The sequence below is a fragment of the Bicyclus anynana genome, chromosome 24 (genome assembly GCF_947172395.1).
Source record: "Bicyclus anynana chromosome 24, ilBicAnyn1.1, whole genome shotgun sequence".
Classification (NCBI taxonomy): Eukaryota; Metazoa; Arthropoda; class Insecta; order Lepidoptera; family Nymphalidae; genus Bicyclus; species Bicyclus anynana.
Genome location: NC_069106.1, coordinates 2,791,851 through 2,814,565, shown reverse-complemented (window position 1 = coordinate 2,814,565; position 22,715 = coordinate 2,791,851). Strand labels below are relative to the sequence as shown.

At 34.2% G+C, this 22,715-nt stretch overlaps 1 protein-coding gene across 8 annotated transcripts in view; it reads right to left on the bottom strand.

Annotated features, from left to right (window-relative positions):
* Positions 1-22,715, bottom strand: part of LOC112046247 (mushroom body large-type Kenyon cell-specific protein 1) — a 280,699-nt gene that overhangs the window by 22,176 nt on the left and 235,808 nt on the right. For 5 of the 8 annotated variants that reach the window (XM_052889128.1, XM_052889126.1, XM_052889131.1 and 2 more), the window contains 2 exons: positions 7,497-7,619; positions 6,261-6,400 (listed from right to left, as the gene is read on the bottom strand). In XM_052889128.1, the coding sequence (XP_052745088.1) occupies positions 6,261-6,400; positions 7,497-7,619 (263 nt within the window). The remainder of the gene's footprint in view (positions 1-6,260; positions 6,401-7,496; positions 7,620-22,715) is intronic. The other 3 variants (XM_052889130.1, XM_052889129.1, XM_052889127.1) reach the window with 2 other exon arrangements.

The following is a 22,715-nucleotide window of genomic DNA, read 5'->3' as shown; positions in this document are numbered from 1 at the left end:
ATCCTTAGTTGTTCAATGCTCATTTGAGCCGTTTTTCGTGTCATTACAACCATTTCTGTAACGTTATATGACGGGGACCACGCTGAAATTGACGCTGAAATATATGTAAACTGAATTCACGTATTGTTAACCATGTATAACTAGGTATAGACAAATAAAATAAGCCGTAAATCGTTTTCTTTCTTAGTTAATGGTGTATTGAGATACTTTTCGTGCCGTTACATCCGTTTCTATGACGTTATATGACGGGGACTGCGCTTGAACGGACGTTGAAATGTTTGCAAACTGAATTCCCGTATCGTTAACTATGTGTTACAAGGTATATAGTGTATTTAGTACAAGTATTATCCATAAATCGTTATTCTTTCTTATTTAATGGTCTATTGAGATTTTTTTCGCGCTGTTACACCCGTTTGTGTTACGTCCTATGACAGGGATGACGTTGAAACTGAATTTTATTATTATTTAGTGTTCGTTTTAATTTTTACCGAGCATTAAACTACATAAATGCGTGGGAGATTTATAATGCTTCACTTAGATGGTATTTCCTTAGTAAATAAGCGAAAATAACTTACTTCCAAACCTTACGTTATAAGTTCCTCGATTACAGGGGGTATTAACAGTCATTATTTATATTATTGTGGATAAGGTGGTATTAGTGTTGGTATAAATAAGAGAGTAGTTGATGACTTGAGCTCAGTTGTTTGTTAGACAGCGTAGACACCGTCACGCTACCAGTCGCGTTACTTAGTGATTTTGTGCAATAATGTTTTGTGTTATAATTATTATTTATCATAAATTGTTTAGTGTGGGCATGGAGTACATGTCGAGCAGGGAAGGTTAACACGTTCGCTGCGGCACAAGGTCAATTGACCTCGTAACTATTGAAGAAGCTACCACACCACATTTTTTATTATGAGGTCAAAAAACCTCGTAATGCACCAGAGGAAATACAGAAAAATCAGTGCTGCAACAAACGTGCTAAAGACGGCAATGTTATCGCCGCGTTGCAACGACTTGCGGTACGGACGGTTTCAGTGTGCTCATTGCGTTCAAGCCGTCAACATCTCTTGTTGTGTAATTCTTTATGGGTTAACAGTCAAAGGTACCTTTAACCCTACACACATCGTTCACAAGTGCGTGACTCACTCTGCCATTCTAGGGTGTTATTTTGGTTACAGTTTGATTTATTAATTAAGTTGTCCTGACAAATGTTGTGAATCATAACCTTTGTTCTACATTAGTTTTCTTATTTTTGTAATCACTTATCCTGTTAAAAGCATTGGCATTTTTAATAGCATATCAACTTAAACTAAACTAAATCAGGTGAGTAGGTATCTGTGGTGAATTCACTGTCATTCTAATTACTAACCCACTTGCTGACCGAACAATAGCCGATAGCGGAGTGAGCACATTTAAATTTTAAATTTGACTAAATATGCAACCTTGTGCCACCCATTTTAGTTGGTATTAGCGCATTTTGAATTCATCCTCTCACATTTTTGGTACATTTTAATAAAATAGGGATGATGACAGTTTTTTTTAAATTGTATGTAAATTAGTAAAGTGTTTTTTCAGTTAGCATGGTGACAGTTGCCTTAGGACGTTCATTATACTTACTATTATCGTGAATCGCGGCAAACCTTCAAGAGTGAAACGAACTGTCAACGATCAGTTTTATCGGATGTCCTGCTTTTAGCTGCAGGCACGTGAATTTATTGGATGGTCAGTGGGCTGATATAAGACTTCACCCGCATTAAGCAGCGTGGTGGGTCTAAGCTCCATATCCTTTGTCCTATGAGGAGGGAGGCTTGGCCCAGTAGGGGGCAGTGACGAGCACTTCATTGATATAAAAGAGCACTGCCTACCCTAAGGACTCAATACAAACCTATGTTGGACCACAGAATACATTGGACAAGGAATTTTCCAATTTTTACTTTATAATGCATACCCTAGTTAAAAACCTTATGCACGCCGCTGGTAGGGGACTGTTATATGGCTTATAATGATGATGATGATGACCCTAACAGGTATAACAACCCTACCGTAAATTTGCACCAATCATAATACTCCAAGTTATTCAATCCGCGACCAGTTCGAACCGGTTCACGAACGAAACCGCGAATCGTAGCTAGTTCCGTATTCAGTGTTGAGTACGCAGCATCTACTTTCAAGGGTGAGATGCTTCAGTCCATCCATCAATATACTAGACCACTTGGTCAATAATAATATTAATTGTAAGCAAACAAGCAGTCATGGTACATGTATGTAATTTTATTGTATAATCCCTACATAATTAAAAATGAAAAAGTAACTTGAAAAATTAGCAGGTATTTTTTTTTTATTTTATAACTCCATTTTCACTTTTTAAGAGTAAAGTTTAAAATTCCATTTACATAACTTGAAAAATTTAAGACTTTCATCCTAAGTTCCAACTCCTATTGGACTCGTGACTTAATAAACAAAACAAAAATTAGGTTATGTTTAGGACTTATTTATTGAATTAAGATATTTGGCAAAGACAGATAATATGGCAATAAATTATTTTTAAAATTACCGATATTTACTACAGTCCAGTAAAATTCTAGGCATTTTAAACTCCAATCTGGAGTATCAGAGGTCAAACCTCAACCTGTGTTGACCTCCGAGCCAGCCGCGAAATATTTGCCAAAAACTACTTTTCGTGACCTTTTGACGTTTGTAACTTTTTTAGCCTGCACGATATCACGAAATTCTACTCAGTAAGAATTTTTCCCAAGATATTCCCAAGATATAAAAAATATTGCTGGATTACTAGGGAAAGAGTCTACACTCTACACGGATATAATTGAAGGACACAGTTATCTATATAATCTTATATCGGAAGGCATTACCGATAGAATGTCCCGTCTATTCTTAATTGTGTAGCTTTTTCGTATCGAATAACGATTCATTGCGCGTCTCAAGGATTCATCTTTATTTATAGGAAAACACGGCTGCCTACAAACATTTATCGTATCATAATAGACTCTATTACACGGGAATGAAGTCCATTTTGGCTTGTTCTTGTGTGGCATTAATCGTAATGCTATTGATATCGAAGGCATTACATTTTGCTGTGACGATTTTTACATGATTTAGTGATTTATCAAGTTTGCTTGATGGAGCTTATATTACTGCCTTCCTGAGGGTGGGTACCTACTAAAGAAATAGAGTTCGAATCCTGGATTTTTTTTTATATTTATAATATTATTATAAAGGCGGTGTGTAGGTTTGTAAGTGTGTATGTAAGTTAATATTATTCGGGTGTAATCAAACTAGACTAATGAATAACAGACGATTGTATGTATGTATCTCTCACATGCACAATTTAGTCTTAAATTCTATTATATATTTATGTATATATAGTTTTTATATTTCCTGACAACATTGTAGTAAAAAGGAAGCGTGAATAAGGAGCTTTTACTGTAGGTAATGGATTCGTAATGCTAATAAAACTGGTAAATATTTGAGACCAAGTAAGTTACATTTTAATTAACCAAATACATTTAGATAAAATCAATACAAACACTTTAAATATCGACTTAGGTAATAATTCAAACTGTTATATAATTTGTGTCCACTGTTAAGGGTTACATCACACTGCTTCCAAATTATGTTTGAGTCAAATAAAATTTAAAAAAAATCTTTATTGCAAACGTGGTATAAGTTATTCTGTAACAAACATCTCCCAAGTATCATCATCATCATTAAAAACCTATACTTGGTTCACTGTTGAGCACGAGTCTTCTCACACAATGAGGGTTAGGCCAGTCCATCACGCTGGCCAAATGCGGAGTGGCAGACTTCACACACGCAGAGAATTAAGAAAATTCTCATGTACCTATGCAGGTTTCCTCACAATGTTTTTCCTTCACCGTTGGAGACATGTGATATTTAATTTCTTAAAATGCACACAACTAAAAATTGGGAGGTGCATGCCCCGGACCGGATTCAAACCTACGCCCTCCGAATGCAGAGGTCATAGCCACTATCACATCGCCCAAGTATATTTATCTAAATTATAACTAATTGTCATCTGTTTGATTTGCTGGCTTATTTTCACTAATTTGGTATTTATTAACAACCTATTAAAATATAAAAAAACATATATATTGTATATTTATTTGACATCATCATTAACAATCGATGGGCGTCCACTGCTGGACATAGGCCTCTTGCATAGACTTCCAAACAAAACGGTCTCGAGCCACGAGCGGTTTATTTGACATTTCGAGCAAAAACCGACCATGATGGTCTATATTTCAACTGTTTTATGTCACATTACTAAATCCTTTAACAAACAGAGCGTTTGATAAATAGTTAATATAGTAATAGTTAATAATGAATAGGTAATAAATGAAAGACAGCGTTTTTGACGTTGGAAAAATTTGAAAAAATGCCTACGTGATTTTTAAATTAAGTTTCATAAGAAATCCTTAACTTTTATTAATTGATATCGACATATTTTGGACCCTTATTTTACGTAGGTACTATACGAAATTAATAGTATTTGTAATAAATTTGATATGCGTCAACACATCCTATTACAACACATTTTCTTTTGAATTGTGCTATTTTTTGTAGAATGCAGGGAGTATGTCTAAAGAGCCACGCTAATGTTTGACGAAGGCCTGTATTTCAGTGTTCAGTCAAACTGTAATTTAGGGTCAGGATAATTTCAAGAAAAAATTTGACTTTATATAACGTTAGGGGGGCATGTAAAGATGTTAAATGTAGATTGGCGGGGTCCCCGCTCCTGCTGTTTTTGAGAACATCCAAAAAAATTTTGAAACGCGTTTTTCTCCGACTCTATTGGTTTTAGCAAAAAATTTATTGAACAAAAAATGTAGAGGATAATGTGAACTACATTTTATGTTATAAGAGCAACATCATACGACTAAAAATAAAAACAGTAGGTGGCGCTGAAGTATCAAAATATCCATTAAAAATGTATGTACATATGTATTTATTATAATATTATATATGTAATTATGTATTGAAATAACAGTATAATATTTTTTATCAGGTCTATAGTTTAACTCATTTTAGTTCTTTCTGGTTATTTGTTATTAAGTTTATTTTTCAGTTTAATGTCATTGTAGGTATTAGTTTAGATTATAAGGTTGTGTTGGCTGTGTTCGTGGCGTTACCCAATCTGTGGTTCCAACTGAAAATCAGCGCTACGTGTCCAAATTCAAATGGTCACGTAGCATTATGCTGAGCTGGGGACATTTTCTGGGTTATGCCACACATCGCAGTGTGTTGTCCTGGATGTCATGGTGTACTGGAGATATTGTGATGTGTGGCATACTTTCGAAATAAACGCATATTTCTTTCTTTTCTTTCTTTCAAAAAAGCCTTTATTTCATTACAGATTGACTGAACTATGTGACTTACGCACCGCAAGACGCAATCGAAGCATCCGTGTGTCCTGCCCTTTAGTTCGCAAGGTCCAACATTTAATTTATAGACGACTCGAGACGAAATAGTTCAGAACAACTATCAAGCACCATTCTAATGGCATTGGCTCAAATATCAAACGGAGGATACCATAATGCGATTCATCTGTTTATACCGTCTCTTGCGATAGTGATCGGTGATCGCGGATTTGTTCCGTTTGCTCTATATTTTGAAGACTTATTGCTAATTTAACATAATTATCTATATAATTATCAACCCATATTCAATTGAGCTTAAGTCTCCTCTCAAAATGAGAGGGGTTAGGCCAATAGTCCACCACGCTGACCAAATGCGGATTGGCAGACTTCACACACGCAGAGAATTAAGAAAATTCTCTGGTATGCAGGTTGCCTCATGATCCTTCACCGTTTGAGTCATGTGATATTTAATTTCTTAAAATGCACACAACTGATAAGTTGAAGGATTCGAAACCACACCCTCCGGAATCGGAGGCAGATTATTACAATATTAGATTTTTATAATGTTATTCTATATTTTTGGCTGAATTCGTAATGTTAGTGCCGTCTAAAATTCGTCAGTGCCTGAAGATTTTTGGACGAAAGTCTTTGAACTACAGTGCATGTTGCCAATGATGACCTACGACCCTCGGCCTTATTAGAAGGCTTAACTCAGCGGACTATGAAGTGAGTTAGTCCCTGTAGAAACAGTCTATTAATTTGTTATTCGATGTGCAATAGAAAGTTTCTTCTGTTTCAGACAACTAAAGCTCGTCACACAATGAGCTGTATGTACTACTAGATAAGAGTTAAATGACTCACCTATCCTGCGAAGGTCTGGCCGTGGCAAGCCGCTGCATCATCCAGGCCTGCGAGAGCGCGGGCGGCACCAGCCCCGTGCCCAGCGCCGCCAGCGCTGCCAGCATCTGCTGGAACTGGACAGACATCTCCGTGTAGGCCTGCTGTCACATTACACATCACATCCAATGGGCGGGGCACATAGTTCCAAGCGCCGATGGACGTTGGGGTCAAAGGTGCTGGAGTGGCGACCCCGCATTAGAAAACGCAGAGCTGGTCGACCCCTCGACCGACCGTTGGACTGACGACATCGAGCGAGTCGCAGGGATTCGCTGGATGCAGGCGGCTCATAATCGTGATGTTTGGAAATCCCTACAAAGGTCCTGCAGTGGACGTCCATCGGTTGATGTGATGATGATGATGACATCACATCATATTATGTGATATTAGTACTAAGTTTCTGCTCCTTAACTGCCAAGATCATCGTCATAATCAGCCGATAAAAGACAACTGCTACGGACGTAGTGCTACGAGTTCCTCGAGTACTGGTGGTATTTACATTGATTATTTATTTTATTATATATTTATTTATTTATATTATTATAAATGGGAGGTATCTCTATAAAGTTGCTGCGATAAATATAAATAAAAGTATATTTGATGATTTGAGTACAAATTCTTAGTTAGGCAGCGTGAACGCCGTCACGCTGTCCATTCGCGTTAGTGTATTTGTGCAATAATGTTTTGTGGTGTATTTATTGATCATAAGTTGTTTAGTGTGGGTAAGGAGAACATGTCGGGACATGTCAGTATAGGTATTTGAGGTAAATCCACCACGCACGGAGCAAGAAGTGCGAAACCACCAATTTTAATGCTTACAGCTTCATAATTGCTTTAGTATTTTACCATCGCACTGCAAGACATCGGGTAGGTTTACATCTCTATGTCATTGACATAGAGATTTAGAACTCTAGAACTCTTACGATTGGCTTCTTCGTTTCTTATACGCATGGCTAGGGTATGGAACTTTATCCCAAAGTCAGTGTGTCCTAATACTTACAACCTGGGCATCTTTAAGAAGGGAGTGAATAGGCATGCCCAGGTTGTAAGAATTATGAAACACTGACTTCGGGAGAGAGTTCACCTTGTAAAGTATGTCGTAATATTTACGGGACTCCCTGTATAAAAACAATAGTGAACTCTCCTGTATTCTCCAGTCTTTGCCGTCATCATCGTTCTACTATGGTCTTGGGGCTGTACCTGTGCGATGGCCTGGGGGTTCTGCCCCTGCAGTTGCAGCTGCAGCAGGTGGTGCAGCAGCGGGGGGCCTGCGGGGCTCTTGGCCCCCGACACAGAGCTGCTGTCTGACTCCGACGCTGGACTCTGCAAAGAACACAAATAAACCATCATCATCATCATCATCATATAAGCCAATAGACGTCCACTGCCAGTATTTTTTTTTTATTCTTTACAAGTTAGCCCTTGACTAGAATCTTATTTGATGGTAAATGATGATGAAATGGACATAGGCCTTTTGTAGGGACTTCCAAACATCACGATCCTGAGCCGCCTTAATCCCAGCGACTCGCTTGATGCCGTCAGTCCACCTGGTCGGGGTCGACCAACACTGCGCTTTCTAGTGCGAGGTCGGTAGTCCAGCACCTTGGGACCCCAACGTACATACAATGCACAGTAAAATCACTGTGGTTTTTGTTCCACTACAACTATACTAAAGCCATACTAGTACATACGAGAACTGTTTACTAACAAACAAATTAGAAATGAGGGTAGAAAATGTATGTCATTTCATAACTTTTTTATTTTAAATTATATATTGTCTTTTATAAAACGTTAATCATAACATATTAAGTATATTTAATTATTTTAAGCTTGTTAATCAAATTTATTTTCATTAATTTAACCACATCTTAATTATAATTATTATTAGGTGTGAAATGAATAGCGATTTATACCCTCATTTTTAATTTGTTTGTTCGTAAACAGTACTTCTCGAGTATGGCTTTAGTATAGGCTTAATTTCAATTTATGTATTTTGTAAAATAATAAAAAATAAATGTAACCTTTCAATTTTGTGCTTTTTAAAAATATGCTCTATGTGTAATCAAACGGTGAAACCCCTATACCGGATTTTTTCAACTCTCTAAGGCAGGGCCGGACCGTCCATACGGCGAACGGAGCGGTCGCTCCAGGCGCCAAATCCTAGGGGGCGCCGAAATGGTAAAGACAAGACCGAAAAGAAATTTATTTCTTTTCAATTTCGAACCTCCTCCGTTTTTTGAAGTCGGTTAAAAATGTATGACATTCCGATATACGTTAGGCTACGAACTTTTCAAACGTCTCTAGTATATAATGTTAGGAGCAAACAGGAAAGGCGCCATAATTGGATCTCGCTCCATTCTAAAATTTACCTCGGTCCGGCGCTGCTCTAAGGTCGTCTGGCAATTTGCATTGGGCCATCGTGGTGGAATATTTGCCTAACTTCTCCCATTCTGAGAGGAGAATCGTGCTCAACAGTCAGCCAAATATGGGCTGCTAATAATGATGATGAGGTTTCGAGCAATTAGCTTATTGCCAGCAATAGGTGCAATAGGTATTCCAGCCCCTTGGGATCCCAACGTACAATGCACAGCACTACAACTAGGCATAATTTCAATTTATGTATTTTGTAGAATAATGAAAATTAAATGAAAAACCTTCAAATTTTGTGCTTTATAAAAAAATATACTACGTATCTCAAACGGTGAAACCCCTATACCGGATTTTTTTTTTACTCTCTAAGGTCGTCTGGCAATTTGCATTGGACCATCGTGGTGGAATATTAGCCTAAACCCCTCTCATTCTGAGAGGAGAATCGTCCTCAACAGTCAGCCAAATATGGGCTGTTAATAATGATAATGAGGTTTCCAACAATTAGTTTATTGCCAGCAATAGGTGGAGTTAACACAAAATATTTTCCTCAAATCGAACGTAACACGAATTTTCCGTTCACTACGTAACAAATACCTAGCTATTGAACAAGGATAATGCATGCAGGAGTTAATACCTAGCCTTGTTTTTCGCAAACCATTTACTTTTAAGTAAACATAGCTTCATGTTTCCTTGTTGGTAAAACAAACCGGTAGTTCTAGCCAGTTAGGTAGATAACTAATGGATTAAGAACCTGTACTGGCCTGACATCCCTCATTTTATTTAATGCGCGCGAATGTCAATGTCATCGGATACGTTTGACAGTAAACTCAAAGTTTTCCTAGAGATTTTAACAAAATGTGACAAATTAATGTCAAATCTCTAGAAAAACTGTCAGATAATGCAATGAATTTGAAAACGGATCTGTTCAAGTTGCGCAAATGCACCTTTTAACAAGTAATTTAACTGTTTTAGTCAACGTAGATTTTTCTAAAAATTTACTTCACGAGATCTTTATAAATGTTCTAATTTATGGCTAATTTTCAGCTTTGTGTCGTTTGTATTTTTTGGTATTTGTATGGATACTGGGATACCTTTTAAGCCTTCAAAAATGAGGCATGTCTGGCAATTGCAGGCAATTTCGTTCTCTAATGCCTTGACAAAGGATTTTTCTTAGAACAAATTCCTAGTTATTAGTAACTATCAATCATTCGTTTAGTCACCCAATTAGGTATTACGTACTAATCTAAAACTTGAAATCTATACTAATATTATAATGTTGAAGAGTTTGTTTGTTTGTTTGAAAGCGCTAATCTCAGGAACTACTGGTCAAATATGTAATGACTAATAATATAAAGTTGAAGAGTCTGTTTGTTTGATTGAAAGCGCTAATCTCAGTAACTACTGGTCCGATTTCAAAAAATACTTCTGTGTTAGATAGCCCATTTATCGAGGAAGGCTATAGGCTATATATTATCCCCGTATTACTACGGGAACTGGAACCACGTGGGTAAAACAGCGCGGCGTCAGCTAGAGTAATGACAATTCTTTCAGTGTTAGATAGTCCATTTATCGAGGAAGGCTATAGGCTATATATTACTATTCCTACTATATCCTATTCGAGGGTGAAACCTCGCAGCGTCAGCTAGTGTGGTATTATAAAATGTAAAAATATTATTAATTTTTCTAACCTACTAGGGACATTACTTTTTTCATCTGCGTGAAATTCAGTTTTTTGAAAATACGGCAGGTACACTTACTTTACGCGCATTTATAATATTAGTTTGAGTAACTAGTAGATATAATTTAGTAGAATTGAGTTTATAATAGTACGGGTAGCCATCTTTGTAGAAAGACAAGTAAATACGAAACAGTTCCTACTTTAAGTATTTATCATGCGAGAAATCATTGCCTTCTAAAATAATTATAAAAAAATATATTGTTGTGTACCTATTTATAATATAAATATTGTTGGTAAACAACCTACTATATAACAATTATTTTATGTTAAAAGACGACAAAGATCCCTCTCACTCTTTAGAAACATGGCGTTATTGTCTAGGCCTATGTTCAAAATTGGTTTTTTTTTTTCATTATTAGGAACAATGTGGTCTTTATTATATAAAAGAACGCGGTACAATCTGGAAAATAATATACAATAAAGAAAAAAATGCATAAAAAACGCACATATTAAAAGAACCCATCTAATTCGTCGCCCGGCCACGTTGTAAGTTAGCTAAAAAAAACCATTGTTCGCAACGAACGCGTTAATAAAAAATATTTATTATTCTAAATTCAAACGGCCCATTAACCGGTTCCCACGACCGCCATGTTGGCTCGTCCTCGGCCGCCATTGGTCGAGGCCGCGGAGTTTAGAATTAGAATGTGTAGACCCCACCATTTGGCGAGCGGTAAATTATGTGTAGTTTTTTTTTTTCAAGTTCAAATAATGGGAGCAAGGAACCAGCTGCGTTCTGCCGGCCGCCTGTCATCGGTTACAACAATGGAGTTAGAAAAAAATAGACGTACGTTCGTACATTGATTATACGAACGTAGGGTCCAATTACGTGTAGCTGCATTATATTAGCTAGGTGCTTGCCTTTTGCACGCTGTTTTGTTTGTATTAGTTACATTCAGTTCTAATTTACGTGTAGACTTTACATGTAAGATTTTTTTAAAAATAAATAACTTGCTTAACACCGCTCTGGGTTCTAGAATTTTAGATTTTATCCAACATTTTAAATTGAAATTTTAGAAACTGGTTACGCTTCTATTTGTATTTTTTTATAACATTCGTACATACTAAAATAAAGGTCGGATTTTTCTAAACAATACCTATATGAAGCGTCTTGAAATTACATGGATAATTATTAAAAGGTGATTTACAAAGTTTGTCTACTACCGGTCTACTACCGGTTCTGAATGCAGATTCTTCTTCTGGCTTCTGAAAAGAGAGTTGAGAAGAGCCGACAAGAAATAGAGCAGAAACTCTAAAAAATAACTCTTGAAAGCTTAAAAACTCATAATTTTAATAGATCGAAAATATCAACAGTCCCACTGTTCTTCGGTATTTTGGCTTTAAACTAAAATGAATCATTTCAGTTTTCCGGCAATTAGACAATAAGAAAAAAACCCACAGTTTGTCTATGGTTTGTATGTAGTGTATCAGTGCAGACGTACCTACATGTGTGCATAGAGTCACGGTAAGTAGGCAATTGATGGCTGCTACGTTATTATTTATTTATCTAAGTGCAGGTCGTTGGAACCGGCCGGTCTGTCTGTAACCGCTCATTTGACGTTCATTAACCAGACATTGAACTTTTTATCGTAACTGTTTTGTGAGTTTACGTCTTTATGTAAAAATATTCAAAAAAATATAGTTTATAAATTTTTTTTTTAATTCGATAATCATTTTATTTGCACACTTATTCAAATAGCAGTAAGTTATATATTAAGTCAATAAGACAAAATCTTCAAAAATTCTCAAAGACAAAAAAAATATATATCTAATTGTGTTCTGAAGTGTACAAAGAAATATTTTGTTAGGTACCTGGTATAGACGAAGAACATAAGTAAATAGAATGCTAAGGATCGATCTTTGCCTCTCCATATAGGGAAAATTGAAACAGAATAGAATATAGAATACTCAACAATACAATACTATTCGGTAGGCTGTATCTTTACCGGTATCTGAGAATAATTATTAAAAAAAAAGGAGTGACCTGTATAGGTAGTACATATAGATAGGCAGTATAGTCACCGATCTTTGCCTGTTCCTAAGAAAAAAATAACACACTCTATAATTCAATACAATAGATAGAGGTTATATGGTCACTGATCTATGCCTGCTCCATAAGGGAAAATTAAAAAAGCAGACCACACTCAAGGATAATAAAAAACAAAACAAGCTGTATGGTCACCAATCTTTGCCTGTCCCTAAGGGGAAAAATATAAAAAGAGTGCCATAGACGTCAATACAGCTATTGAAGCATGCAACAAACACATACGCACATAGTTAGTTATTATTATAAAGACAAATAGTTGGCAGAACATTGCGTCCATGATATATTAGCAAAACATTTTTACCTATTACGTGTTTCCACATAAGGTAATGAAGGATATAGACTGGTACTGGTTAAGTTGGTATAATATGTGCAAAAAATATACGTATTTAATACTTAAAGTGGCTAATATCAATACTATAAAACAAAGTCAGAATGTCTGTCTGAATCTAAACTTAAGATTTCTGATCCAATTTTGATTTTCTGTTAGTTGTCATCTGTAGATGGAATAATTTAGGTAAATCTGTAACGTCCTAAAATTCTTTTTCATTAAAATAAACCCCGGGGATTGAACCTCTTGATATTTCCATGAAAAGTCCGACCTTTATCCTGGAGCTGCAGAGGTTTAATTTAGATCTGTAACGTCCAAAAATCATAGCCAAATGTTTTTTTTAATTTAAAAATAGCCCGGGGATTTTACATCTTGATCTTTCCATGAAAAGTCCGACCTTTATCTTGGAGCTGTTGAAGTTTAATTTGGATCTTTATCGTCCCAAAATCATAGTCTAATAATCATAGTAATAGTTTAATTAAAAAGAAAACCTTTAGGATTGAACTTCTTGAACTTCCATCAAAAGTCCGAGATTTATCATGGAGCTGTTGAGGTTTAATTTGTATCTGGTAACATCCAAAAATCATAGCCAAATGTTTTTTTTTGATAAAAATACCTCCCGGGATTAAACCCCTTGATCTTTCCATCAAAAATCCGATCTTTATCATGGAGCTGTTGAAGTTTAATTTGTATCTGTAACATTAAAAAATCATAGCCAAATTTTTTTTATTTAATTAAAAAACCCCCCGGGATTGAACCTTATTTTATTGAAAACTATATAAATATTATTTTTTTATTGAAAACACCCGTTATATAATATGTGTTGCGTAGAAAAATCCGCACCACGGTCAAAAAGTATGAGGTAATGTACTAATTCAAAATGGCGGCCGAACCGGCCAGTTGGGCTCACCTTGGCTATTCGCTAATCACGTCCACCTTGAATGTTAACTAGCATTGTTTGAACACGTGAGCGTTGGCCAAACCTAGCTATATCTAGCCGAAGCTAGCTATATTTTCTTAATATGGCTTCCTTGATGGTCTGCGAGCCTGTAGTACCCAGACCTTTGTCCATTTTAGTTTATCTGTTTTAGTTAAGTTAGACATTATTGCTATTTCTGTACCTATGAGATTCATTTTTGTTTAATTTTTCTTATTTTTGTTTATTTTTACTGTGGTGTTTTGTTTCTTTTTCATTGTTATGTACTTCTTAATTAGTGTAAATGGATTTGTCTGACTAATTAATAATAATAAATAAATAAATAGCTAAAAGTTTGTCAACCAATGTTTTTACTAGGTCTACAGTTTCTTTTAATAAGCTGCTATGGTTGTAAATATGGCTTTCTGATGGCCTTACAGTCTGTAATAACCAGGATTTGAGGTTTTACAGAAGTTTAAAGTTTGTTTTTGTTTTAGTCGACCTCCTCCTAAATAGACTGTGGCTTAAGACTGTGATAAGTAATAATATAATAATTTTAGCCCTTACAGGATGCCAATACCCAGAAGATTATCCATCGGCTGATAATGATGATGATGATGTAAGTTTGTCATGCTACGTGTACCATAGGTTTGTAGGTTTGTATTTTTCACACACTAATATTTATAAAGGCTAGTTTGTGTGTAAGTGTGTATGTTTGTCCCTCCGTTGCACTGTGGCTACTAAAGCGATTTGGCTGAAATTTGGAATGGAAATAGCTTTAACTTTAATAATTAACACATGGATACTTTTTATTCCATGGTTCCCTCGGAATTCGTTAATAACTGAATTACAGACGGACGAAGTCGCGGGCGTCCGCTATTGCCTAATATTTTCTTCGCTCAGTCCTCTTACCTCAGTCGCTAGACTCTAAGTTTCGTGGCAGCCCTTAGCTTGACCCAGATAAATATTTATACACTTTACAGCTACCTCCCAAAGCCAACATCTTATCCATACTCTAATAAGGATGATGACAGTTTTTTAAATTAAGAGTATGCTAAAGCAGTAAAGCAGTTTTGTAAAAGTAACAGGATTTCTGCGATCATTACTTTCGGAACTACAGGGATTTAAAGGGTCAGATTTGCGGCGCTGCCACGGATCCCTGAAAAACGCCCCATACAAAATGGCACGATTTAATGACGTCGTAGGTCATAAAGATCGTTAGATTTGTATGAGTGTTTAAACAAAATTACTAATAACTTTGTTATTTGTGCGTTTATGTTTATAGTTAATTTATTGAAAAATGTCACATTTAATGTAAAGAAGCTAAATTTGTAGTTCATTTATTGAAAAATGTCACATTTAATGTAAAGAAGCTAAATCTGTACGAATTTTTATTTAATTAGGATAAAAAAATTTAATAGATTTTGAAATTTTATAATCTTATTTATTTTGCAAATATCCAGACATACTTTGCTTTCTATGTATAAATTAGTTAACATTTACCTTATTTACCCGAATGTATCATAAAAATCACTATATTCAAACCTAGTCATCATCCCCATTGTCTACGGTACTTATGGTAGGAGCATGAACTGACAAACTTACAGTTTTTATAATGACGTAGGTCTAACTATCACAGGCCCTCGCTGTATGAGGAAAATAATGCACTGACTTATTAATTTAATTTTAGACCTTTAGAACCTGTTATTCGCTACTGCATCCGATTGAATTTCAAGTCATAGACAGGGGCGTGCACAGGTACCTATTTTCATAAGAGTAAGTATTAGCATCAGCATTTAGAGACGCCGATAACCCAGTGAACCAACCTAGAATCATTATTGACTACAATCTCACCTAATGGAAAGTGATGATGCAATCTAATATGGAAGCGGGCTAACTTGTTAGGAGTAGGATGAAAATTGACATTCCTTTCGGTTTCTACACGACATCGTACCGGAACGCTAAATCGCTTGGCGATACGTCTTTGTCGGTAGGGTGGTAACCACGGCGGAAGCCTCCTATCAGCCAGACCTGGACCAATTAAGAAAACTTCAATCCGCCCAGCCGGGTTCGAACCCAGAACCTCCGACTTGTAAATCCACTGCGCATACCACTGCGCCACGGATAGACCTTTAGAGCTTGTCATGTCATGCCACTGATTTTCGAGTCATGTGCAGGGGCGTGAACATACATTTTAATTAGGGTAAGCATAGGTAATGCTGCAACTAAACTATAGGCAAATTTCCTAGACTTATTAATTTAATTTTAAACTTTTAGGACATCTTCGTCCACTGAATTTCAAGTATACTCAGGAAGTTGAAAGATTTTTAGCAATGATGAGGGTGGTAATTTCTACCACCGTACCGGCAAAGACGTACCGCCAAGCGGTTTAGCGTTCCGGTACGATGTCGTGTAGAAATCGAAAGGTTTGTGGTTTTTCATCCTCCTCCTAACAAGTTAGCCCGCTTCCATCTTAGATTGCATCATCACTTACCATTAAAGATTGTCAAGGGCTAACTTGTAGAGAATAAAAAAGAAAAATTCAAAATCCGTTTACTAATGACGGAAATATCGCTGGACATACATAAAAAAAACATACAGCTGTGCATCATCACTTACCATCAGGTAAGATTGTAGTCAAGTGCTAACTTGTAGAGAATAAAAAAAAAATCAAAATCGGTTTACAAATGACGGAAATATCGCTGGACATACATAAAAAAATATACAGCTGAACATAGAACCTCCTCCATTTTGGAAGTCGGTTAAAATAATGTAAAGTACGTAAAGTCGTAAAGTTCGCGATTGTTTTTTTGTAGTTAAAGTGTAGGCATCTCCCGAGGATGCTCCGGAGGTGCTAGCCGAGTGTGTGTCTAGACATACACACACTCCTACTTGAGAGTCTGTTGTCTTGCGCTGTTTTCTCTTTATAAATATAGCTAGCGGACGCCCGCGACTTCGTCCGTGTGTAATTCAGTTCTTCACTGGAATTCAATTCCGCGGGAACCATAGATTTTTCCGGGATGAAGAGTAAAATCTATTTATATTCCAAATTTCATCCAAATCGCTTTAGTAGCTGTAGTGCAATGGAGGAACAAAAATACACACACACAAACTTTCGCCTTTAGTCAATGTAAACTTTCAATTTTTCACAACTTTAATAATTCTTGAATTACATTATATTTCTTATTTTTTTCATGATATATGAACAAATTGTTAAAACTGTAATTCTAATAATAAAGGACTGTCCATACAAACTTACAACGCCTATTTCACCCTCTTCTTATTTTTTTTTTGCAATAAAAAGTATCCTATAACTTTTTTCGTGTTATGGTCTCTAATCGTGCTAAGTTTCATTTCAATTCATTCAGTAGTTTCAGCGTGATGATCAACAAAAAATACAGACAGACAGAAATCGAAAAAAATATTTTTGGCTTCAGTATCGATTATATAACGCCCTCAAAAAATTAAAAAAAAAATCTTCAATGTACAGAATTTGACCTGTTACAGTTTTATTATAAGTATAGATGTAATTCTTGACAATTTACATTGAATTTTGACAAAAAAAATATCTTACAGAGACAAGTTCATAAATATTTTTTTATCAGTTTTTGAAAAAAATCATATTCAATTCAACCTTTAAATAATTATTTATTCTATGCAACCTACAAGTTTCTTTTAGTTTTCAATTTTAATTTTAATATTACCTATTTCGTGATGACGTCGACGTTTAGAACGTTTATGAAGTTTGTAATTAATTATAGGTGCTAAGAGTATTTATAACTTGAATGAAATTTATTTATTAAAAGCTTTAATGCCTTGGTTATGTAGGTCATATCTTGGAAGCTTATTTAGAACCACTTTTAGACATTTTATTTGGTTTAAATTTGGTATAGGTACATAAACTATGCTCTCTTAATAAAAAAGTTATAATAACCTACTACTTACCAATAAAAAATGTGAAAAATGTGAAAAAAATGTGAAAGAAATGTGAAAAAATGGGAAAAATGGAAATGGTACCCAGGAAATCAATATAATATCAACACAACGTTACAAACATTCTGACATTAAATAAATGGTTGTTAAAAATCATTAAAAAAATATTTTTTACATTAATAACTTTATTTCTTTACTAATTAAGTAATAAATTAAAAAATAATGTAATAACCACACATATAAACTACAAATGTTATAGTATATTTTGAATATTAATTTAATTATTTGGAACATAATTCCTATCTATGAATTCAATTTAACAAAATCCTTTTAGTAGATTCTAGATTTGCTGTGGTTTAATTTATTACATGAAAATAAAAAAAGAACGAAAATTTTAAACCAACATGGTTATATTTATTTACTATTTTTTTAATAAAAATAATATACATTTTTGTGTGTTGTGTATACGTATTCTCTATCATGTAGTAAATTTTTCATATTGCACTATCAGAAAATATACTAAATATCTACCTATCTATCTAAATTGATGGCTTTAATTCAACTTATTTTTTTTAATACTGTGAAATAGCAACACTGTTGTGTACACTTTGGTGAATCTATTTTAAAATACGTTTTTACAGCTTTACTTTTAAGTCCATCGTCAGTTACTGGCAACATTGTCTGAAAAAATTAAAAAACTAAATGTCATAATGGTACGAAAAATTAAAAAATAAAAAGAAACGGCAACATTACATGGGCTAAATACCAATGTAATAAGACTTAAAAGGGTACATTTCAAGTCCATTAGAGGGCAAACGGTACTTAGGTACTGCGGCTATAAGCGAGGCTTAGGCTGAAACATTTCAAGCCATTGCCTTGTTCCTTGTATTTAAAAAATTATTAAGCGCGCATTTTTTTTTTTGGAGACGGTCGTTCCTTTTTCAAATAAGTAATGATAATGTTGTCATATTAGAATTTTATTTAATAAAATATTTTTAGAAGTTACTTGTTTTTGTATTTTATTGTTGTCAAAGTAATGTTACGTATAAAGATCAATTTTTTTTTATAAGTTTTGGTTTTGATATATTTTTTCGATTGACGATTATGGATAACAAGTTATAAGAAAATTTATCAATTTTTTTTCACCTATGTATATTTTGCACGTAATATATCTGATTATTTTTAGAATTTCACAGAATATTCAGTTACAGATATGAAATATCTAATAATTATCAATGACTTAATAATAAATTTTGAGTTTTGACAAAATACATTTTTGTATGATTTTGAATAGTTTTTAATAAAATATGTCTTAAAAAATAACGTGATAAATCTACAATCGAAAAAAGACTATATTATGTAAGTAGCAAACATTTACTTATTAAAAAGATAGTAGTGGATAGTTAGTAGCAGTTGAGTTAAAAAAAAGTTCTAATATCTTAATGTCTAACACCAACTAATGAGTTATTTTTTCCCGCCTTTTCCATTTGTATTTGATCGTCATTTTTTTGTCGTCCATTACTTGCAAGCGGTGCTCATAGCGGAGTGGGTTTGAATGGAACCTTTTAAACCATTGCACGGTTAGGTAATAATGACTATTAAAAAAATATTCTAGATTGTTTATGATTATGAATCTTTTTTCAATTATCTGTTAACGACACATTTTTTAAGAAAGCTTATAAAAATAGCAAATTACGAGTTTAAATATTTATGTTATTTATTCAAACAGTATTTAATGTCTATGATCTTAGTCGGCCTAAATAATTGATAATTTTATACTATAGATCGGTTACGTCCTTACAAAATCACCGCAAGAAGTGTTCCGAATAATAGACTACAAAACTGAGCGCACACATGCAAAATTTTGTCTTTAATTTCATTATTTATTTAAGTATATATAGTTTTTACAATTCCTGATGACACAACTCGACATTGTGGACGATATTTAGGTATTATTTGTTTAAATAACGTTCGTTGTAGACCACTACTAACATTGAGATGTGGAAATTTCCTCTTTTGAGCGCCTTAATTTTTTAACACATCTAACAGTATTTAACATCAATGGTCTCAATAAATTGTTGTTAGATTGTTATAACAAAATAAACTTATATTAGTTACATTAAGTTTAAAACGCAACAAACAAAACTATGTTTATATTTTTATTAAAATGATAAATAATTGTTTTAGAGCAGATTTAAAATTGGTAAGTTTATGTTTTGTAGTCTATTTATGAGTAGTATGGTAGATTATTCTTCTATGTTTTCAAATTCAAAAGATCAAATTAATTTTGGTTAGAGGACTATAGAAGAGCTTAAACTATGAAAATTACATTTAAAATTAAATTTTATAAAAATTAAATAATGTAAAAAAATACTATTTAATTACCAACAGTATAAATCCAACTAACCATGAAATCGCCTCATGTTCTGTTCCCTTCCATTTCACACTTAAAAAAAAAATAAACAAAGCACACTCAAACCATAGAGGTTGATTCACATTTACACCATTTCCACTTTAAACGATTTAAAAAGAAGTATTTACCCGCCATAGACGAACGCGTTTTTTAAATTTGAAAATAGAATCGAAACGTCAAAGCGTTTTTTTTTTCGCGAGCGGCAATGATTAGTAAAGGCATTCGTACACTGAGGCTATTTGGCGGCACGTGTTTCGCTAAGGGGTGGGCCTTGCACGTGAATTTTCCGAGGTTTCCACCCTCTCCGGACCGCCCCTATAGGCTTTTCTGTCCGGCCTATGCTGTTTAACCGATCGGCTTGGGTGAGCAATGGAGTCGCTTAATTATAAATTAATTTTTTTTTGTTTTTTTTTTTAATGGTCGTAATACAATTTATAATAAATGGTAGTTAAAATGCTAAGGAATGTTTATTAGTACTTACACTATCGAAAAGTAAAATATTAAATTATAAATATTGTAATTGATTTTGAGGTTTTTCATTAACCATAATAATTAATAACACTTGTATAAAAATAAAATTGTCTAACTATTAAAATGCCATAGAAAATGTGAAGAGTTAAAACGTAAGCTTTAAAAAGGAGATAATTAAATTAACCTTACACAAAAACGGACTTATAACTGCTTTTAATTACAACAATTTTGCAGTATCTATGGCAATAAATTCTAAGGCCAATTAGGTTTAGAGCAATTTGAAATTTTTAGAGCTTCTTCGAGCGCTTTTAATTCCAAACATGGCGATGTAAAAAAGTATAATTATAGCTGGGCGCAGTCAATCATAAATGTAACGTTTCATTTTGAGTAATAACATGAAAAATTTAAGGTACTGGAACGTACAAATAGCATGAATTCATTTCACGGTTGACGTAACTCTGCTGCATCATTATCGTTTCTTTCTTGTTTAACCGATGTTCTATCAAATGTGGTTGTATATTTAACTGATAATAAAGTTAAGGGTTGCTACTTTAACAATGTTTCATTAAAATTAACATTTAAAAACAAAATCAGACAGATGGATAGCTTTTATCATAATTTTACCAAAATAACAAATATTTAAATATAATAATACAAAGGTTAATAGTTATAATTTGCACTAAAATGGATTAGCTTATAAGTTATTTAACAGAAACAGAATATAAGAATATATTTTTAGTTTTTATTTCTGTTTTTGGTACGTTTATAATGTTATCTTACTTTTAGAATTTAAACAATCGTGATTCTGTTCCATAATAATGAAATATAAACACGGCTAAACTCACGTGATTATACGACACAACTAGTTTCGAACCCATACGGTGCCCTTAGTCATGAGTTTGTTCCTGCGACGCGCCGCTTACATTTGTAAAAAAGTCAATAATATATTTATCTAGTAATGTATTAGTACAAAAACTAAATTAAAAAGAACACTTTAAAGTTGAATTCAGAAAAGTAAATAAAAACAATAAGGGTATTTAATATAGTCATTTGATTAAACAAATTAGGATATAAAATTTGAAAAAAGATATTTGTGGCTGAATATTCTTTTTTTGATAAAGAGTGAACAAGCTCATGAATAAGGTTCCTAGGGTTCAAAGTATTCACGACACTCCCTCAAAAATTACGTGAATTTAAGCCAACTCTAAATTTATGTCATATTTTTCAAAAATTAAATTATTAAGTGTTCTTCACTTACACTACATCACAATATATATTTAGATACAGTAGTATTTTCTTATTAAAGCAAAAAGTAATTGGTGTCTCCACTACACTACTTTCTTTCTACAATTAGATACGCAGAAATAGTTTTTATCAGGCAATAAATCACAAACGCCATAGCTCAATAAAGCGCGAGATAATAAGTTGAAACCCAACGCGGCAGAACAAAGTTTTAACACGATTTTATTGTTTATAATTACTAAAAAGCGTCATTACTCTCAAGGTTCTTGTAAACTCATTCTTTCAAATTAACCATTATACAAAACAACACTAGACTTAAAAAGCACAATTATACAATCGCCACTCCGCGCCTCTTCTGTTCAAACACTGCCTACTTTTCATGCTCTACGCCTACACGCTCACTATTTCAGTAACAAAACCACCCCTAAAGCGAAAATGGACTTTAAAATTGCTATTACAAGGTCTGTAATCCATCGGGGACGAAAAAACCCGTGCACCCCATCTCTTTCCCGCGTATTAATCAAAATACTAGTTTTCTACATTGACGTGGAATCGTAGCAAATGGATAAGGCATTGTTTCGTAAATTGAAACTATGGTTAGCCGTACGTCTAGGGTATGTTGACCTCTTCTAGTCCCCCTAGCGCGGCGGTGCCCGTACGTTCCGTCGTCTCGTATGGAGGCTCAGGGGTCAAGATGACTGGTCGGACTAAAGCTTGGTTTAGACAAGGTACATAATTGCTATTGTAGGCTAAAGGGTTTACAATATAGTGCAATTATGGGCAGACAATGATTAGAAATGTTGATACGGATGCAACGCTCTTATTAATTACTCTGGGGACGTTTAAATATTTTATTATGAACACTCTTTGTTACTGGCCCTAATTGTAATTAAGCATAAAGCGGGGACCCTAGTGACTTATAATGAAGTAAATGCCATTAATTATTAGGCGAACGATGAATACG